The sequence below is a fragment of the Kogia breviceps genome, chromosome 4 (genome assembly GCF_026419965.1).
Source record: "Kogia breviceps isolate mKogBre1 chromosome 4, mKogBre1 haplotype 1, whole genome shotgun sequence".
Lineage (NCBI taxonomy): Eukaryota > Metazoa > Chordata > Mammalia > Artiodactyla > Physeteridae > Kogia > Kogia breviceps.
The window spans coordinates 25,952,445-25,979,656 of record NC_081313.1 but is presented as its reverse complement, the minus strand read 5'-3'; the positions used below and the strand labels follow the sequence as shown (position 1 = coordinate 25,979,656).

Genomic DNA, 27,212 nt, shown 5'->3' with positions numbered 1-27,212 from the left:
TTCAGGAACAAACAGCAGGCAGCTGCCGTAACAGCGTACTGCCTAGCTGTAAATGGAGCAAATGGGAAGGAGTGAAAGGGGTCGCAACTCTGAGGACTGGGTCAGCCTTAGGGCCATAGCTCAGGACAGCCGGCCAAGAGTCAACGGATTGAAAACCAGAATGGACACCTGTTCCTCAGCTCTGGATGCTGCTCAGCCCTACAAAGACCCCAGCAAATGTCCCTAAATGTCCAAGCCTCTGGCAGGAACACATTTCCTTTTTCTAATACCATTGACTCTGGTGTCCTTTGTATCTTATGCGACTAAGGGGCAGCATGGAACTCTGAAGTCCAATGAACCCCGGATGGAACTTGCTTCTGTCACCCACGACTTGTGTGACCTCTGGGCAAATTAATTAACCTCTTAGATTTTAGCTTCATCCTCTGAAGAAAATGAACGAATGGCTCTCTCATGGGATTTAAGAATTAAATGAGATAGTAGGTACGAATTGCCTGGCACCCAGTGGAACCCAATACACGTGAGTGTCTTTCTTCCTTCAAGTCAGTGAGTGAAAATATTGGTCAGGCTCCAAAATCTGTTTTCTAAAATCTCATGTGTGCCCCTTAATTACCCAGGAGTGGCCCCTTTTTGTTTTTATTTTATAGTTTCTTTGTGTAGTATGTTTGTGGATAATGGCTGACATTGAAGTGACTTCTCTTCCTCATTTTCCAACTAGCAGGAGAAAGAAGTCAGCACAGAAATAAAGGTTTGGGGGACATGGTATATAGCACCTGTGCAGAACCCCTGCGTTCTTAAGCTGCAGGCTGTGGGGAGGTGGGCCGTGCAAACACAGGACCGTGTGTGGTACGTGGGCGTGTGTGTGTGTAAGAACCAATAATGCTTTCCAAACTCCCACCACATCTGGCCAAATGTGGAATTTGTTTCTCCTTCCCTCACAGCCTTTCCCTCCTTGTGGGATTCACCAGGCTGACCAAGAACAGCCCTAGCTTTGCTCCTTCCCCGATATGCCCCACGGCATCTCTGGGAGGGGAGGAGGGGGCCTGTGAATGGAGAGTGTCTCAACTCCTGCCTCCAGGGCCTCAGTGTCAGCTCTTCCTGCACGAAGTCTTCGCCAAGGCTCTATATTCTGGTTGGAAGCCTAAGGGTCTAGGTCAAGGACTCGGGGTAAACGGTATAAAGGGAGGAAAGCCGATCTTCCAGATGGCTCAAAATACTCTTCTCATCTATTTATTGAACACTCCCCAAATAGGCAACAGACCGTGCAATCTAAGAAAGAAAAAAATATAAAAACCTGTAGATGCTGGGTTCAAAAATCGCATCAGGGATAACCGGGGGAAATCAGCCATCCTGTCAAGAGCGTATTGCTGCAAAGGGTTAAGGACTGGGGGGCCTCACACCTGTCCTCCCCTCAGCGAGCACTGGGATAAGCCCGTGGCTCCACTGCACAAGCCCCCGAGTCCTGTGGGCCCCTCCCTGGTCTCGGCAGCAGCGCCATCTCACCAGACGGCGGAGCAGATGCCAGACAGCCCAGCTCCTCCCCTCTCGCCGCACAGCCGGGGCATCCTGCCGCCTCTACCCAGTTCTCTAAGGCTGGTGAGACCGCGGCGAGAAAGCACATGGGGGCCCCGGACCTCAGCACTGCTTTTACACGCTCCGGGGGCGGGGGTGAAAGAAGCCCCAGCCCGAGGCTGGGTGACGAAGAAGTGGCAGCGAGACGGAGGGGACAGACAGACACCCCTGGGCGTCAAGCTCGAGACGGGAGCCCCCGCGGAAGCTCTGCCTCGTAAAACTGAGGAGGAAGAAGGCGGGGGTGTGGCGGGACAAGCGGGGTTCACGAGGCTTCTTCCAGCACCAACACCCTGTGCTGCGGGGAGCGCCGGCAGCCCACGGCCGGCCCGAACCTCCTTCCGGCGGGACCCGGAAGACGCGCATCTCCCGCCCCCCTCCCGCCCCCCTCCCGCCCCTGCTGTCCCTCTGACTTGCACACCTCCGCCTTGGTTTTCCCCTGGACCAGTTGCTACTCTGTCCACCCTGTCTTTCCTCCTACCCTCCCATTCTTCCCTTTCCCTTAGTCCTGTTATTGCTTTTCCATCTCCTAGATATACCCATAAAGACCCTCAAAGGAAGGCAAGCTGATTAAATGCCCTTTAGCTCAGGGGTCCTTGTGGGCTCGCGCCGTAGAATCATGGCTGTTTGAATGGCCCAGGGTAAAGGCAAGTACGCATGTGCGTGTGTATATGGGGGGGGGGGGGGTGTCCGTACATGGGGAGGGCTCGAAACCAAATCCACCGCCACCGTTTAAAATATTCTACAAAACAAACAAAAACCACCTTACCTTGCTGGCCACCACCAGCTGAACCACTCCGGTGGCTGAGCGAAGAATGGCCACAGCTTCCTCGTGGGAGAGCCCGACTAGTAAGTGACCATTGATTACCAGCAGCTCATCTCCTAAGGACAGTCTGCCATCCCTGAGGAAATGGAGATGGGAAAAAAAATCCCTCGTCAAGACATTCTGGGCTGAAGAAGGGCCATCTTCCTGGAGCTGGGGAGGGCTGTGAGAGGGGCCAGTTAAAAATGGGCTAAAGAGGAGAAGGGACAGCTGGAGACAGCTGGCATGGGACTGCTTCATCCTTCTGTCTTCCCAGTTAGGGGAGTGAGGAGCTTAATGATTTCAGATGGTCGCTTGGTAGCAAGCACCGTCTCAGGTTACCACCATATCCCACATCAAGGTCAACGAAACGTCTTCCATCCAAGTGGAGATGTGATAGAGGAACCGAGACCCAAGGCTTTAGGATAGTTAGTCATTCTTTTCTCAGTCCTGCCTGCCACCCTGCCCTTGAGACTGAGTCATCAGCTGAGTCTCTGAGCTGAGCCCCAAAGGATTGAAGGTAGCCTAAGCTCACCAGGGATCCTTCTCTAACCCATGCTCCTCTCTCTTCCTGGGCGACACACCCTTGCCCGGATTTCCTCTGTGGCACCTGTGGTACTACACCATGTGTGTCTGTAAACCCCCCCCCCCCCCCAGGAGCTACAGGGCCTCGAGGGTGAAGTCTCACAACACCGCCACCTCCTCGTGTCCCTACCGCCAAGCTTCATAAGCAGGAGGGACAGAAAAATGAACAAGGAAACTGCCTAAGTCACTGCTTGCTGTTGCAGGTATCAGACCTGCTGTGCCACACAGGCGTACAAACATGTTCTATTGCTTTATCTCCTTTAAACTAAGTGAATGACCTGGAGTTTCCTTCCCGCTGGGCTGGCAGGAGGCCCAGCCGTCACAGGGTCTGCCTGCCCTACAGTGGGTCAAGGGTGGCAGACTGTTACAGAGCACCGGGCAGGTCCCGTCAATCATGGTGGGTTAACAGTGTGTGGGTTCCGACGGAGCCTCCAATGGCCCGGTCTCCCATGATCCCAAAGCAGTCAGAGGCTTTTCATCTCCATCGCTAAATATGGGATGGGAAATCCGGTGAGGCTGAGAGACCCAAAGCCCAGGATTCCACCATCCCCTCTGAAGGCTTTACATCAGCATCCAGGATTGGGTGGGACCCACGCTTGTCTCCAACACTCCCAGGTTCACCCCACTCTGTTTCTCTCTAATCTATGGACTCTCTCCTCCTTGCTTTGTTTCAATGAATTGACCAAGTTCTCTATCCTCACCCCCTCACCAGTCCCTCTCTGTGTCCTCTAGGGCATGCATCATAATCTTTTCTATGAATCTAGGCTTTAACAGAAGACAGGAGGCACCAGAGACTCTGACAGCCTCTGCTTTCTATTCTCCAAAAATCCCTAAAGCAGAGAAATGCTAAGAACCCCAGGATGTTGCTCAGGATGGAAAGAGAAGGGAAGAGGAAAACCACAGAGAACAAGCAAACTGGAACGTCAAAGAGGTATGTGAGTGGGTACACTGGAGGAGAGGGATTCAGGAATACAGGAGAACGTAGTGGTTTGGGCCAGTGTCCCTGGGCTTACTTATCCACGCCACCATCAAGGTCATCTCTGTCCCTGTTCCTTTTTCATCCCACATTTCTCCTCTCCAGTTAACTAGAATGCCCCACATATAAATTAAATACCCAGACACACACACACACACACACACACACACACACACACACACACACACACACACACATCTAAGCTAAGGCTGTAAGAAAATGGTGAGACCGACTAGAAATAGCTCACATGGAAGATAGAAAAGAACAGTTCTACATAAGCTCATCTCTGAGCACAGGAATTTCCTAATTGCCAACCTTCCAAAGACAGACTAGAACCTGAAACCTAGGACTAATGGGAAGATGGCTATCTCATGAGAGTTCCTTAAAGCATCCATCATTTGGCAGGTGTAATGATGCTCTTCTGCATACAAACTATCTAAGGTCTTTATCTTTCAATAATTACTGCCACCCAGATAATAACTGACACCTGCAGTTAATCTTATTTCTACTTGAGTTATCAGGATCGTACTCTCTACTTAGGGGACTGATGAGCATGAAACACTTTGATAGTTGGCGCCCTGGTCCTCTCTTTGGTATTCTATTCCTCAGACTAAATACCTTGAGCTCCTTCCACTGTGGCTCATGAGGTACGTTTCTGAGAGCTCCCTCGGTCTTGAGCAGGCCAGTACTGCTCTGGCTTGCCATCTCCCCCTTAGCGTCAGGGTACCTGGACTGAACACTAATTCCAGACTAGATTCACCTCCCTCATCAGTGAAACTCTCTACCTTTATCCACCTACTGTATATGTATGGACATCCAACATATATACGCGTCCCACTGTGCTTTGCAAACAGTAGACGCCCTATGTATACAGAAGCAATTAGCTACATGGCAAGGGTGTACCTTACATTCGGGGACCGCTACGTCCCTCTAACTCAACATGGACTTCTTCTTTGACATGCTCTGCCTAAGCACTGTCCCTCTTCCTACTTCAGATGACTGTTCAGGTTAAAAAAGAAGCTTGAGAGTGTGAATTGTTTGCAGGTCACAAGGAGAAAATTCACATTTATTTTTCCCCCTCCACATCTGCACGGCAGAGACACACACATCTAAGTGTGTATCAACTCTGGATAGCCCCAACGCATCCAGACACGGCACACGAACTGTGGTCACGTTTAAACCCCGTCATTTTCCCAAGGCATCAGCCAGAGTCTCATGGGAGTGACGATGTCAGGGATGTGGTGTTCCAATGCGTGGATAAGGAACCATGTGTCACACACATCCCGAAAGTCAGGATAAGTAACATTCACTTGACACTCAAACTGGATCAGAAAGAAATCTAATCTTTTCCTTCATGGTGTGGCAGAGCTTGCAAGAGCCCCAGCAATTAGCCACTTCCTGTGCTCAGAGGGTTGTTTAATTAGAACCGCTCGGCCCCATCTCCTCCCGTGCTCCAGCATCATCCTTGTAAACCGTAATCTCCAGTGTTTTGACCGAACAGAAGAGTCCCGGCACCCGGGGGGAAGGGGAGGGGAGGACAAGGAGGTAGAGAGAGGGAGAGTTATCTAGTCACCTGTGAGCAGCACCTCCTTCCTTCACTTGGGTGACAACGATAGCGTGAGGTGAGCGCTTTGATCCTCGGCCTCCACTAACCTGAATTCCCAGCCCATCCGATTCTTTAAGCAGCTCCATCTTCCATATCCGGCCAACTTCCTCCTTGGAAGAAAAAGTGAGCACCATGTGAAGTATCTAGACAGACACGCATCACTGTTAAAAGGAGCGGGGAGCGGGGAGGCCCCGCCAAGCATTCATCCCCTGTGACAGATATCGCAGGGGGCCGCTGATGAGAAAATTCTGTGGGTTGGACCAAAGTCTCGAGCCAGCAGTGCTGCCCCAAAACAACCTTCTGTGATAATAGGAGTGTTCTCTTTCTGCACCATCGAACAGGAGCCACCAGCCACAGGTGGCTATCAAACACTTGACTTAACGGCTGGCGGCAACGGAGACACTGGATTGTTAATTTCATTTCATTTGAATTAAATTTAATTAGCCATCTGTGGCTAGTGGCAATGACATTGGACAGCACAGCAAAAGTGATTTGCGAATTTCCTGACCAGGTGCTGTTAAGTAAAAGCTCTTCTGCCTGGAACCCAGATAGATACCACCACGTGTATAAATACTGGCTGTGCCTGGGTTCCTTTTATTTACAATGGCTACTAATGGATAAAGGAGGATGAAAGGAAGTCAGAGCTAGGTCTTGGTGCCAGGACACTTCAACTAGTTTGAGCCAAGCTCTGCCACTTGGTACTTACGAAAGTCACTTAAGGCCTGAATACCTCAGTTTCCTTGCCTTTAAAGGGACTTCCCTGGTGGCGCAGCGGATAGCACTCCGTGCTCCCAGTGCAGGGGGCCCAGGTTCGATCCCTGGTCAGGGAACTAGATCCCATATGCAGGCCACAACTGGGAGCTCGGATGGCGCAGATGGGGAGCTGACGAGCTGCAACTGAGGAGCCCCGGAGCCACAACTAAGGTGCCCCGGAGGCACAACTAAGGAGCCCAGCTGCTGCAGCTGAGACCTGGTGCAGCCAAATAAATATTAGAAAAACCCGAAAACAAACCAAAAAAACATATAACTTAAAAAAAAAATAATAAAGTGGGGTTAATTATTAATACTTCCAGGTCTGGTGTTAGGATTAAAGGAGACATTTATGGAGACAGGCAGCAGTGCTCCTGACATCTAGTAGATACATAATAAATGTTGATAGGTAACCACGTATGACTTACACATGCATATCATATATGTTAACATCATATTGAATTGAATCTCAAACTTCCTTAAAATATATGAATGAGATCTTGGGTAGGAGAAACCAAAACGGGAAATTCACCGATGAATTTGTGATCGACTTCTTCACACATTGGTCAGTACACTCTTTAAATGCATTTAAAAATGCTTCAACAACTATAAAAATCTATCCCTTTTAATTAATTAATTAATTTATTTATTTAGGCCACGCCACAGGGCTTGTGGGATCTTAAGTTCCCCGACCAGGGATTGAACCTGCACCCTCGGCAGGGAAAGCATGGAGTCCTAACCACTGGACCTCCAGAGAACTGCCAAAGATCTATCCTTTTCAAAAACTAATAAAGGTCTCTAAGTCCTCTTGACTGCTAGTAGCTTTTCTGCTATGGTTTATTCTCCGTGTGACTCCCTATTTTGCTCCAAGGACACAAACATACACCCACTGCAAAATGTTTGATAACTGGCTGCTCAGAGAAATGAAAGCAAAAGCTTCTAAAGTGATTTATTTGGGAGTCTGACTTTAGGCTCATCCCAAGGTCCTTGTTGGCTCCAGGTATATAGGTAGGGGTCACAACGCATTCCTCAATTTATAAAAGAAAAGCTATGTGTTTCCTTCATTCATCATGAAGGTCCAAAGGAACTGTTAAGGTCCAATACAGACAAAGCCAGCATCTCCCTAAAAATAGGCAACCTGCCCATTCAAGCTGCTTGCAAACGAGGAAAAATGTGAAGCATTTAGAAAATCTGAAATGCACACTGTCAGCAACTGAAATGCAACGGTAAAGAAAGCAGATGTTGAATGGTCACTAATCTGCAGCAACAGGACCGTCTAGGGAAATTACTGCCAGACAGAGAGACCTGTTGGGCCCTACACTTCTCCTCCCCCAGCGCAGCTCACGGGGGCTCCGTGACTCCGACAACACGCCCCGTGGTGCCAGCTGTCTCCTCCGTCCACTGACCACAGGCCCACGAAGCCTGTCTGGCCAAATGTTACCGCGGAAGTCACTGGCTTTTCCCACAGTCGTTCATGAACTTGTCAACGATCTCTACACCATCCCATCATCTCACTTTGGACTCCCTGGGTTTTGGTTGGTTGCCTCTGACCTCTGGAACACCTTTCTCTCTTTCCCATTCAGAAACAGCTTTCCTGGCCCTCAGAGTCTCTCACAGCTCCACGGCTTCCAAGAAGCCATCCTTGAGAATCAGTGCTACCACGAGAGAGCAACCTTCAGTGCTTCCACTACACGAGACCCTATGGCTGTCGGAGGACCCTGGAGAGAACAAAGGCAGGGGTTCTCCAGTTAGCTGTTATCCCGGCATGCTGGGCGTCCCGCACTGGCACACGGGCCAGCCCCGCGGCTGCTTCCCTGGGCCTCACGGTGCAGGTAACAAACGAGCGCCGACGGTGGCTTGACTTTTTTCCTTGGAAGATATGCCATGGCTCCTGGGGTCTTGAAGATGGAGGACAGTGTTCCTCCTTCTCCCAGTACAGAAAAGCTGTAGAACTCTTTCCCAAGAACAACACGGACCATTATGAGAGCCCAGAAATAAGAAAACCCCTTTGGTTTCAGCCCAAATGAGTTAAAACCTATCCAGCCCTATTACTAGCTACACCATCATTTTCTCCCGTCCTACCCTCCTTTTGCTAAACAGAACCTGTTAAGTATGGCTCACAGAGGATGTGACAATACTAGATACAGTCTAATTTTTAAATGCTTTAGAAATAGTACTTGTGACAAGAAACATGCAAAACTACATTCATGGGGAAAGAGGAATGGCCTAAATGTTGACCCTGACAGAGGAGTTAAAGACAAGAGCACCGACAAGCCCACTCCACACCCCTGCCCCTGCCCAAGATGGACACAACTAGTTAAAAGCAAAACAAAAACAAAACACATATCTAATAGAAACAGCTTCAGAGGGTACAAATGACCAATCTGTAATACAGCCCCCAACTACACTAGTCCAGAAACAAATTTTCTTTTATCCAATAATATGATTTTCCCCCAACAACAGAGAGTAGAAACTATAAGGGGAGAATTAAAAGAAAATGATGCAAATTTCCTCACCCTGGAATTTCTTGATCATCTAATGAAGGAGCTCTAAGGAACACAAAGAGAGGCAGAAACAGGAAGAGGCAGATGCTATAGGTCTCAACTGTACAATTGTCAGTAGTAAATCTAGCTGCTTACAGCTGAAAGCAGCGTTCAGTTAAAAATAAAATCAGTGTCTAAAGTTTATTAGCCCAAAGCTGGCACTGGCCAAAAACCAACAGGCCAACTTAAAAACAATAATATCAAGTATATTTCCAACTGCCTCCTTACAATTCCACTTAGGTATCCACTACACACACCAGTAGGGTCAAAACAGGACTCTCCTTCTTTCCCACCTCAGTGGGAATAGCAACATCATCTACTCAAGCTTAAGAGGATATGCAGGGCTTCCCTGGTGGCGCAGTGGTTGAGAATCTGCCTGCTAATGCAGGGGACTACGGGTTCCAGCCCTGGTCTGGGAAGATCCCACATGCCGCGGAGCAACTAGACCCGTGAGCCGCAACTACTGAGCCTGCACTCCGCAACAAGAGAGGCCGCGACAGTGAGAGGCGCGCGCACCGTGATGAAGAGTGGCCCCCGCTCGCCGCAACTAGGGGAAGCCCTCGCACAGAAACGAAGACCCAACACAGCTAAAAATAAACAAATAAACAAATGTGGGGTTTAAAAAAAAAAAAAAAGAGGATATGCAAACCAAAGACCCGTGAATTGTCTTTGATTTATCCTTCTATTTCCTACACCTCAACCATGAGTGAGATCTAAAAGCTCTATTTGCAAAGCAGATCCACACTCGTCTACCTCTGCTCCTCTTCCCGACACCACCCTTGTCAAAGCCACCAGCATCTTTAGCTTGGGTTATCACAATGGCCTCCAATCTGGCCTCCCTTTTTATGCTTTACCTCTCACAAACCACTATTATCCATTACGCATCTAGGGTAAATGTTAAAAAATATATATATCTCATGATGCACTCAGCTTAAACCTTTCGACAGCTCCCCACTAGACTTAGAATAAGGTTCACACTCTTTGCAATGGCGAACACGAACCTCTGTAATCTAGTCCCATCCACATCTTCCACGTCACTTCCTAGTCCTCTCCCCATCACTCACTGTGCTGCAGTCTCTCTGCTCCTGGAATATTCTATCATTCCTGTCTTACAGCAGCTGCGTGTGCTAGTTCCTGGCCGGAAACATTCTGCCCCCAGATTTTGCAGGGCTGCCCTTTCCTGACACTCAGTCTTTAGCTGAAACATGGCCTCTTTAATGAGGTCTTTTGCCGACGACACCCAATATCAATTTGCCCCCTGCCCATGTCACTGCGGGGCCATCTTTCACGTCACTGTTTTACCTGATTTATCGTACTTACTGTCAGCATCTAACATTCTGATTTATTTTCTCATTTATTACTTGTGGCCCCTTACATGTGACAAATGCTGCAGGATAGGAACTTTACCTCTCATTTACAGATGGGTTCTCCAGCAGCTAGAACAGTGCCTAGCACATAACAATACTGCGTAAATGTCACTGAATTAACAAATAGAGAATGTTTATCCACTAATCCTAGGGTTCTTCAAAGTTATTGAGACTGACGTTAAGAAGTTTGCCCAGATGGGAGACCTGCCTGTTTGCCAATGTTCAGCGTGTGAACACAGATCCAGTTGTAGAGATGATTGAGTTCTGAAACAGATCCTGTCTAGACAGAGGGCTTGGGCCTTTGCTTCCTTTTACATTGGCTTAAAGGGCAATGAGACTTTGTCAGCCTGTTGAGAAAAAGCCAAACCACGCAAAATTGGACGCTACGGACGTCTGTATTAATGTTGTCGGAACGCTACCCTTTCCTGTAAACCGCCAATTACTGTGTGAGCTCACATATGCATCTCTTCACAAAGGCAAACAGAGGGATTGATTTACCAAAACAGGGGCTGGTACATTAAAGGGAGCGGTCTCAGCAGCACTGAAGTGACCTCATCTGCTAGAGCCCAAAATAAAATTTTACAACAGCATCTTTGCCCCAAATGTGAGAAGACACATCATCCAACTATAATTTCACTGCAGTAAATGCTCTGGCTCCAGTTGCAGACCTATTTTGAGACTGTTTGCTTATCCCTTCTTCCTTAGAATGATCAGTAAGAAATGAAGAATCATGTCATCATAATGTCAGAGTTGAAATCCCTTAGTCATCAGACCAAAATGCTCAGTTTGTAGGTAAGAAAACTGAAGCTCCGAGAAAGGACATGGCAGCCTGAAGGCCACAGAGCTGGGAAAGGAAGAACCAGGGCTGGAACTTGGTGCCCCATCTCTCAGGCCTGGGGCTCCCCTGTGCCTTCATTAATAAATATCTACAGAGCACCTACAGGTGCAGGGCGCTGAGCTGGGACTGAGAGAGCAAAGGCTCAGAGGCTAGAGTGAGCATGGCTTTTGGAGAAAAGCAAACGCAGCCAAAGTCAGGGAGGAAGAAAGCAGTGAGAAATGGGGGCAGAGAGTTAACCAGGAATCAGGTGATGAAAGGGCCTCACATGCTATGTCAAGCCAAGGTATTGGGGTATTACCCCAGGGGCAAAGTGGACCACCAAATGGTTTAAGCTTTCGCGCACATGCGCATGTACACGTGCGCGCGTGCTTGTGCGGTAAGATTTGCTCTTTAGAGAAGTCCCTCTGGTTGCGGTGGGGACAGTGGATGATGATGGGATGAAAGCAGGAGCAGTGCAACGGGTGGAGACTATTGTGACCACACAGGTGAGAAATGAGGGCAGCCTGGCTCTGACCTAAAGCTGTCGGAGGGAGTACAGAGAAGTGGAGCAGACAGAGATCCTAAAGGGAGTAGGAGTTGACAGCACTGGTGACGGACTGGATGTGGTGTAAGGGAGAGGGCAGCATTCCTGCTGACTCCACGATGCCAACGGCCCAATTTGCCCGGGTGAAGGCGTTTCCCAGGATCTGGGGTTGTCAGTGCAAAACTAGGGAAAGTTCTGCACGAACCAGGGCTGGTGGTCACTAGTTGAATCTCAGGTTTCTGGCTTGGGCAGCTTTGTGGATGGTGAGACCTGGAATGTTGGAGCAGGCCTGGTGGTGTGGGAAAGCAATGCATCGAGTTTCAGGCATGACGTGAACTATCTAAAATTGGAGACATCCCGTACGTGGTTGGTAGAAAGCTCGAGGGCTCAGGAGAGAGGTGAAGGCAGGCATGAATTTAGGAGACATTACCATGTAGAAGGATATAAGTTCACCCAGAGACCATGAGGACTTCCTAGCAGAGGACCAGCCTCCTGCTGCCTCTGCTTGAAACAAACATCAGGGACCACCCAGGAGAAGTCCTCAGTGTGATTCTCCTTCTGAGTTTCACATACTTTCCTGCAGATTCAGACCCGGGGAAGCCTTTCTGAGGTCTCTGCTGAACCACTTACAGGAAAGAGGTCTGGTACTGCACAGGGTGGATTTTGGGTACTAGGGTAAGACCACAGATGGACCCGTAGACACACACACCAGCTGTGAATAAACTCTCCTGACTGGCCGGACATGCAGGCCCAGCGGTCACGGCTCCCGAGCCCAGCCGCTCCGCGGCATGTGGGATCTTCCCGGACCGGGACACGAACCCGCGTCCCCTGCATCCCCTGCATCGGCAGGCGGACTCTCAACCACTGCACCACCAGGGAAGTCCGAGAGTAAGGAATTTTGAACTCATTTCTAAAATTGCTTATCTATGTCCTAGGAGATTCTTGTGCTTTAGAAGATGGGCCCAACTTTTTTAAAAAAATTAATCTGTTTGCATGTGTATCATTATGTGTTAATATTTTACAGAAACAAGCCATTTTTTAAAAGGAGATATTTGTTAAAAGGAAATATGTTTCCTATAGGTCCGTTAAGGCAGAAGAGAATATAGAAAAAAAAGTCTGAGGATTTATTTTCCTGTAAGAAATAACAGTCTATGAAAAAGAAGTACCTGACAAAGAAAAATGGTCTGAATGATTATAAGCCTTGTAATTTATTAAGTCTTTGTAGATATATTAAATCATTAAGAAAGCAGAAACGGAACAAGGCTGACATGTCTAATCTCCCATTATTCAAATGGAATGGAATTTTACCCCAAGGCTTAAGAGGTAAATAGCTAATTTTTGTTTTTCTGGAAATTCCATTTTAGCATGACCTTGGGCTCGTCCTGGAGTAAAAATATAAATCTATTCATACCAAGAACCTAAGCAGACTTCTGTTAGGTCTATTGGTCTCAGTTTGGGTGATGCCAGGGTGCACAGGAAAGCTGTGAAGATCTATTTCTTGCCAACCCTATGAATCCCAGGTAAATGCATCTAATAAGGCTACTTCTGGGTTGAAGAGGGTAGTGAAATATTCATGCCTGAGAAGGTCTGATGCCCATTCTGACTTTCTAGGACCAAAAGTACAATCCAGGGTCAATAATCAGTCTATAGACTTAGAACAGTTATGAAGAATTCCAGATGGCAAGTCTCTGCTTGCTATAGGCATGGGGCTTAAAAAAAAAAAAAAAAAATCCCCGAGGTAATAGATCATGGTTTGGTTTTTTTCACCCTTCATTTGTATCTTCTTGGACATTTGACCTTGAGTACAAAAACCAGGCAAAGGAACTCTGGTATGTGCAGTCTTAAGATAGTCTAATCCAGAAATTCAAGTTTATGTTATTGCCTTCGATCAGGATGAGTAGAGGACGGTATTCTCTTAGAAGTCTGGTGTGGCGTTTTTTCTTTTAAAATCCTTCCAAATAACTTCCACTGTGTCCTAGGCCAGATGAAAACCTATTCTTTGGACTGAATGTGTGAGATTCCACCCTAATCTTTGGTACCTTAAAACTTCAAAATGAACTAGTACTACCCATTTGTTTTTTTTCACCTTAAGCTTTCTGCATATTCACAATCATCAGAAGACAAAAAATCACATCAAGACATAGTATTCATTGATAATATTATACACATTATAATATTTTTATTGCCCTTAATCCTTTTTGGGGGGAGGGGCATAAACCTGGTAGAAAATCATTAATAGAAACATTAATTTTTTTCTTCTCATTTGTTAGTAAATTCCATCTACAAATATACCTTCTCTGTGTAAGCCTTTATGATGATCACACAGCTCCTCAAATGAAGAACGTGGTCCCTTAAGAGAGGGGTTCTTTTGATTCTTCTCAACCCATTATATAGATTGGCTACAGTTGCAGAAATGTGCATGAAATAGCCTTACTAGAAATTACATTCACTCCTAGGGCACCATTTCCCAGGCTGCAAAGCTGAACTCGATACTTCCTCTGTGCCCATATTCCACCTTTCCAACTTCCTCTTTCATCCTTAGAGGGCATCTCCTGAGTCAGAAAAGAAACCCATCAGGAACCATCTAGCTAGTTACCGCTTTGTTAGGAACCCAGAGGAATACCTGGCCAAGAGGATTCTTGGAACAAGCATGCTGACCCTAAAGAAATGTAACTTAACAAGAGACTGTTGGTTCTAATGGGGGAGACGATATGAGGCTAGAAGTGCGTCTATCACCATTCAGAACTAGACCACATCTGCTTTGCCTTTAGGTGAGGGCAGCTCTGACATCACAGCTGGATATCATAGTATCAGAGATTTCTGCGAAGTTTCCAAGCTTCACTGGAATTCAGCAATATAATAATACTATCCCATGAAAATGTCACTGGTTTTGAAATGTTAAAAATAAAAGCAGATGCTTCCCTGCAGGTTGGACATCCTTCCTGTGTAATACCAAGGCTTGGATATTTATGCTATCAGTGGTCACCAGGAATTCTTGGCCTTGCAGTGGCAATTCCACTGGTGACAGCAGTGATAAATAATGATGCAGTTCAAGTACTGTATCTGGGCCTCATATGACTCATATTATACCACAGAAGGCTTGAATTTTCCACTTAGGATAACTCGTCTAGCTCTTTATTTAAGTGTGATAAAATGACTTGGTTTTTTTGTTGTTATTGTCATGTCCTATGATCATTTATCTTAATAAATCTTTGAGTTTCTAAATGCAAGGTCATCTTAGATGTATTTTCCAAACCTTAAATGCAACCGCAAACAACATTTCATTGAAAATTCAGGTTCTACCACCAAAGCAAACCTTACCCGTGCCAGGCAGTCGCTGGATTGGAAGTCTGTCTTCCCAGATTTTGAGAAGCGGCGTCTGTCATTGCTTGTGGGCAGAGGGGCGTCCGTCTTTGCAATCCTAGGCTCTGTCCCTTTGTCTAATTCCGACCTCTCTAGATGGGATCCAGCCACCTCCTTGAGCGAATGTGGGCCATTTTCTAGCTCAAAAACATGACCGTTTCCCAGTTCAGGGTCCAGACCATTGTCTAGTTCAGACACAGGGTCACTGTCCAACTCACAGCCAGTGCTGCTCTTGGATTCTTCAGTGGCTTTGTGGGTAGAAGGCCTGGCAATGACCCCAAACTTTCTTGCTCTTTTCCCCTTTTTCACAGTTCGGTCCCCCAGCTCCAAGGTAGGCGTCTCTCCTGGTTCGGAGCTGTTGCTACTGTTGCCGTTATAAGGAGAATGGACTTGGTGCTTGAAGCGGCGCAGCATGATCAGGTAGATGAAGCCGCCATTCCAGCACTGCTCAGCCAGGTAACTGCAACGGACAGAGGGGGGGTCAGAGAGGGGCTGGTTAAAACCCTCCAAACATCCTCCAAGAACAATGCGGCGGGTTGACACATCTGATGGCCCCCACAGGACCCATGAGACTAAAATCCTGGCCAAGTGATTGAGGCACTAAGCTTCTTAAAGAGGCTCTGCTCTTCATTCACTCTTTTAATCTATTTAACTGTTGATGCTAAAAATAACCCCCAAACAAACCAAAAAGCCACCATGGACTGGAAATGACTCATGAGAGCACCCTACGTAGGCAGTCAGAGAAGGATTTTTCTATTAACAGAGCCAATCCTAACATATCATTAAAAACAATTACTCTCCGTTCGCTCAACAACTTGTTACGCCAGAATGAGGCCAGCTTCCCATTCATAACGTTCTGATGGGATAGTACTGCGAGTCTCCAGGGGAAAATGGGTAAAATAGATTGGGGGAAATGTACACTTCTGCTCACAGGATCAAAAAAATCAACTCCATGATGCAAACTATTATATACAGAACAGAGAAAAAACAAGGTCCTACTGCAGAGCACAGGGAACTATAGTCAACATCCTGTGATAAACCATAATGGAAAAGAACATGAAAAAGAATGTATATGTATGAATAACAGAATCACCTTGCTATACAGCAGAAACTTACAGCAGAAATTAACACAACATTGTAGATCAACTACACTTCAAAAAAAAAAAAAAAGCCACAGATTGGAAAGAGCCAAAGTGGAAAAAAAAAAAAAATCAACTGCACAAGAGGAACCTTTGCCTCACAGCAGTTAAAGGGGAAAAAAAGATCCTGAGTTGCGGGGGGCGGGGGGGGGTAGAAGGGGTTGGCTGGTATTAAGATGCAGCCAGTAAAGAAGCACAGCAAGTGCGTGCGGCATGAAATGAGGATCTGGTTCATTTCTTGGTAATGGTTCTAGTTTGGTTGTTCGTAGCACACGTGAAGTGTCATTTCCAGTCTGGGCATCACATGAAGAGGAACACTGACAGAGTGGAAAACACAGACATAGGGCAACCAGGAGGAAGACAGCTGCTGGAAATGGCAACCAGGAAGAGTGGGAGGAAGGAGGGATGTTTAGCCTGGGGAAGACGAGGGCCAGGCTCAGTCATCTTCACAGGTATCTGAGGACTGCCAAACACTTAGAAGCAGGAAATCATATAAATGAGATAATGCATGTGAAGCCTGACATACAATGACTCCTCCAGATCTTAAAGAATAACAATAGAACCTCAAACGAGATGAGTAATTAGCGGCGTCCAGGACCAGATCATTAAAGTTTCAGCAAACACAACACTTGCTCAAAGTCAGGAAGCCAGGCTGGGCTGAATCTCCCACCGGTGCCGCCTGAGATAAGGAAGCACAAACCCCAGATGAACCCAGGGGGATGCCTTCACCACTGGGATCTTGCCACATACTACACGTCATTGGTTCCCAAGCAAAGAGTGTCAACCACCAAATCCTTAGCGAGTCAGACCTGCTTCCCGGCTTCAAGCCCCACAAAGAGGAGGCCTGGGGCTATGTTGCCTACCTCCTCAACGCAGTGTGGAAAACAGAACTTTTCCCAGTATACCAAACCAGACTTGAGAGCTGGGGCAGTCAGTATGTGGGAAGGGGGCCAGGTCGTAAGGAGAGATGACCAGTTGTGTTTGAAATGTACTAAGTTCCGAGCCAAGGGCATATATTCCCCCTACCTAATGGTCAGGGTAATGCAATGACAGTGGCTGTCTAACCGAAGAAGAGAACAATTCTGAATTGTTGCCTTGGAGTAAAGTGAACAAGAGAGAGGAGTCCTCAAACATCAGCCAAAGCTAGTAAAAACTTTCTTTGATCCTGGGCTATAAGCCATGGTAGTGAACTTACACATAAAAAACAGGTGGATAAAAGATACTGTACAGACTTCAGGTTGTTCTGTGAACTACAGTGAGATGAAGAGGCATGGAGACCTTTCTAGACTGGAATCTAGAAATTGAAAATGAATCCTGGTTCTCTGCACCAGTTTTCTACAATGTTTAGATTTTACTTTTTGAATTGTGTATTTTTTTCCATACTGGATAAAATCTTTTAAAGATATGAAATCATAAGAGTAATTAGCCAGGTTGTAAGGGTTTCCTCTGAACAACCACTATTATTAATCCAATACATATGCTCAGATGTTATGAAAAACAGGATGGAGTAGTAAAAACAGGACCAGGTTGAGAGTCAGACACACAAGTTTTTGTTATAGCTTTGGCCCAACCGTGTAAAACAGTGGTAATTACACCAAATTTCCATTGACTGATGAATGGATAGACAAAATACAGTATATCCATATCATGGAATACTATTCAGCAATGAAAAGGACTGAAGTTCATGCTACAGCATGGGTGAAGCTTGAAGCATTATGCTGACTGAAAGATGCCAGGCCACAAAAGGCCCTATATCATTCCATTATTGGACGTGTCCAGAATAGGCAGATTCATTGAGATAGAAAGTAGATTAGCAGTTGCCAGGAGCTGGGGGGATGGGAGAGAGAGGAGACTTGAGACTGACCGCTAATAGGTACAGGTTTTTTGCGGGGGGTGGTGGAAATGTTATGGAATTAGATAGTGGTGATGGTTGCACTACATGGTGAATATACCCACTAAATTGTACACTTTAAAGTGATGAATGTGATGTTACGTGAATCATTTCTCAATTAAAAAAACTAACAGCAAATGTAATAATATTGGCCAAGTTTTGAATTTATTCTTTGAGTGGATGCTCCTTAAGACCGCTCTTGACAGAAGAAGCAATTGAGGCTCAGAAATATTAACTAAATTGCCCAAGTTTGCATAACTGCCACTGGTAGACCCAGGTCTATCTGCTTCCCAATCATGCACGTCCTCTGTGCAATTCTGCATCTGAAATCATTACCATCCCTGTGCTTCAGTTTCCTCATCTGCACGGTGAAGGTTGTAAATAGATCATCTCTAAGTTGCTTTCGACTTCCAGGGATAGGAGGAACAAGCCATCCCAGTGACAAGGATAAAACAAAAACCTGGAAAAACAGCAGCAGTCCTTTTACGTCCAAGTCATCCTAGGCCTCCAGGACATTAACCATCAACCTGAAAAAGATTTCACCTGGAGAGGCAATTCCTCTAGAACTGCTTTTGGAACTCTACTTTTTGTTCTAAAACCCTGGACAACTTGATTTGGATTGTCCACAGGGACCTTCTTTTCAGTACCAAAAAGGCTGGTCCATTGATTCGGAGTACAAGATCTTGAATATCTTTCCCATCTCTACTCTCATGGGCATTCCAAGAACCTTGGAAGCTTCCATGACTGACAGTCTTTTATTCCTTCAGGATCCACACTCAGCAAAATTACCAAGCAAGAGGAGTTTATCTCTAGCTTTGCACCGTCTCCCTGTCCTTCCCTGGCTTCCTAGCAATAAATACGATCCTGACATCTTCAGGGAACTGTATGACAGGTTACTGTATTCCTTCCTGGACACTGCATTTTCTAAGGTCATCCCGAAGGCAAAGTGTAATGAATGAATTACAGACACCTGTAGCAAGTTAGTGAAAAAGAGACTATTAGGCAGCGGGTAATTTTCTTACAATTCTTTGAATCACCTTAAATGTAAGGCTGCCACACCCCTCTCCATCTGTATTTATTTATTTAATTTTAATTTAATTTAATTTTATTATTATTTTTTAAACATCTTTATTTGAGTATAACTGTTTTACAATAGTGTGTTAGTTTCTCCTTTACAACAAAGTGAATCAGTTATACATATACATATGTTCCCATATCTCTTCCCTCTTGCGTCACCCTCTCTCCGACCCTCCCTATCCCACTCCATCTGTATTTAAATGACTTGCCTAATTTTTCCTGCACCTGCCTGGCTCATTCATACTTCCAAATCCCCTTTTCTGCTCAGTAGGATTCTTATCCACCATTAGAATATTTAAACTTCAAAGTCTACATTAGAGAAACCGGAAACGAATACCATCACGTGACTTAGAAAAATAGAAGGTCTCCTCTTCATTAACAACAGGTAAAATTAGCTTTTCAGAAGCTTCTCTACCATACGATTATTTTTGGGTTTCTTCCCAAAATTTGCAACTGTCCTCTGGCATGTAAAACTATTCACTCAATTCAATTAAAATTTATTTGATTTTGACCATCCCAGGCTGGCCTTAAGATAAACAAGGAAAGGCCAGAAATGAGGGTCTGAGCTCTAGCCTAGAACGCTCCCCCCGGAATGTGTTACGGTTCTTCATTTCACTCGGCCTTTTGCAAGCATTGTGTCTCACTAGATCCCTTCCTCCTCCTTCACCTCAAAAAGTGCTTTATCCAAAGGAAAGTTTAAGTACCTTCTCTGTTTCTTGATGCTCTCATAATTCTGGAGTCTGGGTTCTGCAGGGGTGGGAGCCTGGTAAGGGGATGGAAGGTGAGATTGGATGTTTGGAGGACCTGAAGGGATAGAGCTGCCTGGAATCTGAAGATCAAGATGGATATGGGGCAGGAGATAAGAGGGGCAAAGACAGGAGAGATGCTGGAAGGCCAAAGACACCCATTATTTACTCATAGTCTGATTCTATCAAAAGAGGGCTGGAGGGAGCTGTACAGTTTTGCTATTCGGGACTGTTTTGCCAAAGCCCTCGGAAGGGGCGATCTCCAGGTGCCTCTAGAAATCATCTTGGGGCTCCAGCCACCGATCACTGATGCCTGGCACATGGTGTGAACCCACAGAGGGGTGCCACCAGGCAGAACCGTGGGCGCACGTGTGCGTGTAACTCAGAGGAAATGGATTGCCATTGCTGGACCCTGGCCTATACTACAGGGGCTTGTATAACTCAGAGAACGCATAAAAGAATTCTGGAACTTCTCACCAAAGCAGCTATTCTTACTTCATCTGAGTATGTCAGGTCCCCAGTACAGACAGCAGGAGACTAAACACTGACTGCAAGAAGATGTTTATAGACAAGTTATTATATAGGATCTGAGTTTTCTAGAGCGAGACTAGCTGCTAATAGCCACCCTGTCCAACACCCAGGACAAACAGAGATCGATTGTTCTTGCCTATGATTTCCTGTCGCTTAAGAACTAATGGGAGGCTGAAAAGCTGTTCGTGGTCCTTTGAAAACCTGCTAAGCCTAATTAATCCAGAGGGCTGTCTGAGGTTATAAATCTGTTAAGTTCCCAGAGAACAATAGGCTGAGAGGAAGTGTTAAATATATAGATGAATTCCCCAGTGAAGTCTTGGCTGGGAAACAGAGGGAGGCAAGTTTGGACAGCTCTCCAGGAGGGGATGGGAAGATAAACATCATTTCCCTGAGTCATTTAGGAGCTAGCTTCCCCAAGAGTAGTCTCTCTCGGGTGTTGCCTACCAGCTACCTTGAATTTGGGGGTACGCTTCCCTAGAAAGAGCCAAACTTTCTTTGGGGGACCCCGAAGGCAGAATTTGGGTGCTGAATATCATGGCGGTCAGAGTGACTGATACCCTTGGTGAGCTCCTAAGGCCCCTTCTGGAGAGAACTCAGTCTCCTTCCTCGCTAGTTCACAGAGGGGAACGTTAGGTCTGAGAGGACGGAGGCAGATGGGACTCAGGCACCAACGAGGATTTGAAAATAGATCAGCGTCTAGGCCTAGTGTAGAAGTAACTAGAACGCTGTACTCCAACTGCTGGGTAGGGGAGGTAACTGAGGAAGCCAATTTTTTACTAGCTCTCACCTCCTCTATTCACCACAAATGCCTGGGTTCAGCCACTCTCCCCTCCTCTCTCTTATCTGGAGTCCAGAGAATATGAATAAATGAGTATGTTCTCTTTATTATAAAATGTGTATTTATCATTTTTTAATCATAAAATTTGGATTGAGATACACAGGTTGAGAGTGAAGAATCAGGGTGAATATTTGAAAAAAATTTTTTTTTCCGACCTATGATGCAATGTTAGCCATTCGAACCCAAACCAAATGATGGGCTACCGAAACCTGTAACCTCCACAGGATGTAGTGGTGAAATTTAAATGGTGCCCATCTATACACCAGGACAGAGGTCCACATTGCCCTAGGGGAAATGGGGTGTGGGGAAGAGGTGCAAATATGCTGATCCTCTGGCTACTGCTATTTCTGTGAATAATACTGTCTTTCATCCCTGATCCAGGAATCTTCTATCTGCTGCTGGCATCCATGAATCTGTGGCAGGCTAACTCGTTAGCTTACTAGTTGGGTAAAATCATAGTTCTTGACATGCAGCAGAACAATACACCGACTAACTCAGTTTATAATTGATCTTGTTCCCCAACACCAAACTTATCAAAGGAGCTCAGTGACATATTATCCTTCACACCAGTGACTAAGAAATAAAACTCAGTACATACCTGACATCAAAACAATATTGAAATGAACTCTTTCAGGCAGAATCAAACAGAGGTGGAATTATACTAAGAGGAGTCGTAAAGAGAGTGGGTGTTCTAGCCTCTGAGTCCACAAACACTGATTAAATTCAGTGTGTCAGCCTCGAAGGCAGCAGCTACATTTGTGTCCACCAGCATTAAGTATACACGGTTCTGCCCTTACCCTGCTTAAATTTCATCTCCTGCAACCACTGGCTGCAATATCCATTCTGTGCTGAAGCAAGAGCTGGTTCTCTTTTTGTTTGCTATGAAGAGCTTCTGGATGTAAAGGGGTACAGGTAAGGGGGACACTGCAGAAAAATACTCGATAAAAAGCAGCTAAATCATCTGATCACTGAACAAATTATTCTGATTTCCATGCAACAAGGTAGCATTGATTTTCATATTTATCTTAAAAATTTACCTCTCAAACTAACAAGATTAATTTAAATTCACCACCCTCACAGCAAAGTATCTCTACACACCAGGACGCATTCCCCATTTTCAACTCCAATATAGCTTTAACAGGAAGGAACTAGAAGCGTGGCCGTTGCTGTCATGTTGCAATACGTTTACATGAAGTTTCAGTTTTCCTCCAAGGTTTTCTTGTACCTCATGTCTTCATGAATCAATAAAAACTTTTTTAAAAGCACCCATACACATTTGGGAGATTGGAATTCAGAAGCTGAATTAAGGAGAAAATGCCTGATCAACAACAAGAACGGACCTTATAAAACATACTGCAGAGATACTGCCCCACAAAAGACAACCTCTAGGCTTCTATTTGCAAATGACTGCATTTCTTTATTCAATTACTGTGCGTGAATCAGGGTTTCTTGTGACTACATGAGATCAACCTGCAGTCTATACAGAATCCAGTTAGAACTTCAGCCGCACAGCTTTGCTAACTCACACTGATGATGTCGCTCACATTTTCCCTGGGGGCAGAGGGCATGCAGGTAAAGTCAGACTTTGCTGTACATAAATGAATCAATTTCACCTCATGAGGGAACTGATAAGCTCAGACGCTGTACATAGGAACTCCTTTCACTTCCTTTTTACTCATGACATAATGCTATTTTTTTTTTTTTTACAGAATTACTACTTGCTCATTACAAATCATTCATTCATTCATTCACTCATTCACTCATTTGACAAATAGTTATTGAATATCTACTATACGCCAGGCACTGTTTTAGGCATTTGGGGGTGCAGCAGTGAACCCACTGATGCCCGTCTTTGTGGAACTCACAGTTTAGCAGGGGCAGACAGACAATTGAACAAGAGACCTATTAAAAGAAGCATCCAAATAAATAGCATGTTAGAAGGTGAGACGTGCTATGGAAAATATTGAATAGGATAAAGAGGATTGAGTATGCCAGGAGCTGGAAGAGTCAGATTGAAATTTTACGTATGTTGAACAAAGACTTGAAGCAGATGAAAGAGTTGGCCAGGCAGCTGCCTGGGAGAGGAGGTTCCAGACAGAGGCAAGAGCAAGTGGAAAAGTGGTAAATTGGAAATGTGCCCGGTGTGTGTGAGGGGCAGCGAGGAGGAGAGTAACGGGGTGGGGGGTGGCGAGGTGGGAGGGATACCAGGGGCCAGTATATGCGAGACTGTTGTAAAGACTTGTGCAAAATGGGGAGCGGTAACTCCCCCGAGCAGAGGAGTCATGTGATCGGTAGTCATGATGTGGAGTCATGAGATGTTTGAAAACAATCCCTTCATTTCTGTGTTGAGAATAGACTATTGGCAGAGCAAGGGTAGAGGGAGACCAGATATTCGATCATCTTCAGAAATTCCAGTGACAGAGAAGCTGGCTCAGGGCAGCGTAGCAGCAGAGAGGGTTAGAAGTGGCCAAAATCGTGATCAGTTTTGGAAGGCAGAGTCAGCAGCCTCTGCTTTTGGATCTGATACAGGGTGTGAGAGGAAGGTGGCGTCTAGGTGTTTGGCCTGAGCTACCAGAAGGATGGAGTTGCCATCACCTGAGGCTCGTGGAGTAGCCTTCTGTGCGGTGGGGCTGTCTGACCGATTCTGATGCACAGATCCTTTCTGGAGTTACGTTCTGGATGAGCTGAGTTTGAGATGCTCGTGTATGTGGGCAGCTAGATATCTGAACCTGGATGTTGGAGCAGAGGACTGGTTTGGAGATAAAAAACTGGGAGGTGTCAGAGTGTCGATGATATTTAAAGCCTCCCGAAGATAAATTCCTTTAGGTGGACTTTCTGGGTCCAAAGTTCTTGCTGGGTCAAAAGCACAGTCAAGTGTTTTGTATGTACTTCCAAGCTTTCCTCTAGCAAGGGGTGTGACAATTTAGAATCCCACCAGAGGTGTCTTAGAGAACCACTTGTCACTCTTTTTAATCTCTGCCGGTCTGATAGTCAAGAGCTACCTCATGTTCTAATTTGCAAGTCAGGAATTATTAATGAGGTCAAAATTCTTTGTATTTCTCTGCCTTCTTTGAAAATTGCCTACTTATGCCTTTGTAAAGATCTTCATTTTTGTATCCTCACATTCTAGCATAATCACTGGCACATATTAAGCACCACAAAAAAATGACTGGTCAAGGAAAAGATCCCTTCTATTTAAAAAAAAAGATGCTTTATTTTTTGGTAAAATGACCGTATTGAGGCATGTTTTACATCTCATATAATTCATCCATTCAAGTGTACAATTCAATGATTTTTAGGAAATTTACCAAGCTGTGCAACCACCACCATAAATCAGTTTTAGAACATTTTCACCACCCCAGTAAGATCCCTCATGCCCTTTTACAGTTAATGCCATCCCCAGCCCAGCCACCACTTTCTGTTTCTATAGATCTGCCACTTCTGTACCTTTCACATAAATGGAATCATACAATACATGGTCTCTTGTGTCTTGCTTCTTAAAAGCAACTCCTTTTTAGTAGATCCTTAGTCACCAGACTTCACCTCCTTCTGCATCCTCTCTGCCATTTATATCGTACAAAATCCCGATTCATGCAAACATGCTGTTTTGATATCTTTCTCGCTTTCCTTCAGATCATGCCCAATTATCCCGAGGAGATAGCTCTCATGGCTCTGCCAGCATCTCACCCATCTTTCCCCCCTCACATTATTCCAGGGAATACCCACCATTCCTTCCAGTTTACGCTATAAAGCCCCTGGTAGCCTCTCCTACCTTCAAAGTTCCTCCCGTGACGGCACTGAAGTGAAGGAGGCATTCTTTCCCATTTGGCCTCCTAGATTTTCCTCACTGTTCCAATATCATCATAAACCAACTCTGCTTTAAAAGGAAATCCTTCCTCATTAACGCTAACCAGGCATGGATTCCAGACACCATTCAAATGTAATAGTATATAATGTATATCATATGCTAATATATTCATGTTACTCTGCATTTCATTTTTTCCTTTTTATTTTACAACTGCATTGCCTTTAACATTTTCTCCATGTTATTTTTTGTTCAGGACAGATTACCAGGGACTACAGGACCCAAAGTCTCTTATGTACTTCTTTTGCCTGGATTGGTGCTAAGGAAGCTTCCATGTCTTTCCTATGCCCTGCTCACTGGCCAGCCAAAGACACTTATTTTACATCACAGAGGTCTCTGCTATGACTTGCCCCTGACAGCTGAAGACAGACCGGGTCTGAGAAAGAGAAAATCCAAAGCAGCCCAACTCCCCATGCCTTGAGCCTTACCTGAGATCCACCATGCCCTCCCAGCCCTGCCAGGTGCATTTCCTATGGCAATTCCTGTGCTTCTCCACATATGGTGTTGCCCTTGGCCTTGCCTTGGAAGAGGCTACTCTCAACGCTCAAGGGTAACTGAAGCCAGACTTTGCGTCCCAAAGGTTATGGTCATTGACCTTCTAGGCTCAGAATCACCAAGCCCTGAAAAATGCGTTAAAGATGACCCAGGGACTGAGTTCCGTACTGCCCCTGCCACATCTTCCTTGTCCCTCCACGGTGAAAGCTGCCGGCAGCTATGAGAATTAGTAACACGCATCCTCCCTTTCTGTCCCTCTTCCCAAGAACCAACTGCGTCTGAGTTCACAATCAGCCAGTAATCCTCAAGCCCTCACGGTGCACCATTCAAAAGGCACCACCCTCTTCCCTTCCCTAGAGGTGGCGCTAAAAGAAGGGAGACTCCTGGGGGGCCCGTGCATCTCTGAACGCACATGCCGCTAGTCAAACACTAATTCAAACACTGATGAAATGTCTGTGCCCTCCACTTCCCTCCCCTTTCAAGTGGCTCCAGCTGCATCTTGAAACAATTTCCCGAGCTTGTCTCAATCCTTCCAGGGTCCGTTCCATTGGCTTGGCCAGAGCCTGCCCCTACCTCATGCCAAGCCTGGTTTCACTTATGTCAAAACAGCTTCCATCAAAATCATGGGCTTCTTTTTCGAATTTCTTTCACTGTTTTTCAGCAGCGAAAAGATACTTAAATTGCCAAATGACTACCTCCATTAATGTGTTCTGGCTAACGCCAGGCACTGTTCTTCTCCTGAATCTCTTCTATACAGTGTACTGTGGATTCTTTAGAATCTGACTCTCTGTTTTTCTTTCTTCTCAAAGTCTCTCTGGCAGGCATGGTAGGGCTGAACAGGTCTCATGATTTACAAAGGTTCATGTAGACTGACGTTCTTAGTTTTGCAACCTTCTTCTCCAAGCTTCCTTAGAAGCTGGATTTGTTGGATATTTTCCCTGTTTTTCATCCATCTGCATGATCCTCTAAGACTCTTCTTAGTTTGGAGGATTTCAGTTATAAGAAAGCCAAATCAATAGAACTCTGGCCTAGAAAAATAGATAAGCCACGTCCTTATAGATATGGACAGAACGATTTTAAAATCTGGGCTTCCAATCAGTATACTCTTCATGTGTCTGTTGACCAGTTGTAATTGTGACATTGTTGACATTTGTGGTCTCTGGTTCTTAATTATGTGCAGACAAGGAAAATGCACAGGCATTTTGTATTTATCTACTGGGATTTTTAAAATAACTGCAAGTGAAGCATTAAAGAAACCATAAATTATTGGGTGCACAGGCATAAACATTGGCGTGAAAACGCAAAGCCTGCTTTTAATGGTGTGTTTATGTTAGAAGCGCTAAAAACTAATACGAATTATACCAGACGAGGGGAACGGGGACCAATATTGATTAACTTTATACGCTGTGTATTAGCTACACACAAACATCACCTTGATCCACCTTTGAGAGATGAGAAAACAGGCTCAGAGAGATTAACTTGCTGGTATAGATGGAGCTGAGATTCAAATTTCCATCTGATTGCAAACAAACCCAGGCAATGACCTTGGGATTTAGCGTGTGCCCCATGCTAATGTTCATTATGACCAGGTTTAGATAAAGGGCAGCAACTTCTAAATGCCGAAGAAGCCTCTCGCCACATGAACATTGTAAGGGATTCCACTTCAGTGGTATGTTAACACCCCAAATACGTCTCACACCCATAAGCAAGG

At 45.6% G+C, this 27,212-nt stretch overlaps 1 protein-coding gene across 3 annotated transcripts in view; it reads right to left on the bottom strand.

Moving 5' to 3' along the window:
* Positions 1 to 27,212, bottom strand: part of PDZD2 (PDZ domain containing 2) — a 388,118-nt gene that overhangs the window by 89,729 nt on the left and 271,177 nt on the right. The window contains exons 3-5 of one of the 3 annotated variants that reach the window (XM_067030849.1): positions 14,878 to 15,379; positions 5,503 to 5,645; positions 2,336 to 2,468 (exon numbers count right to left, since the gene is read on the bottom strand). In XM_067030849.1, the coding sequence (XP_066886950.1) occupies positions 2,336 to 2,468; positions 5,503 to 5,645; positions 14,878 to 15,379 (778 nt within the window). The remainder of the gene's footprint in view (positions 1 to 2,335; positions 2,469 to 5,502; positions 5,646 to 14,877; positions 15,380 to 27,212) is intronic. The other 2 variants (XM_067030851.1, XM_067030850.1) reach the window with 2 other exon arrangements.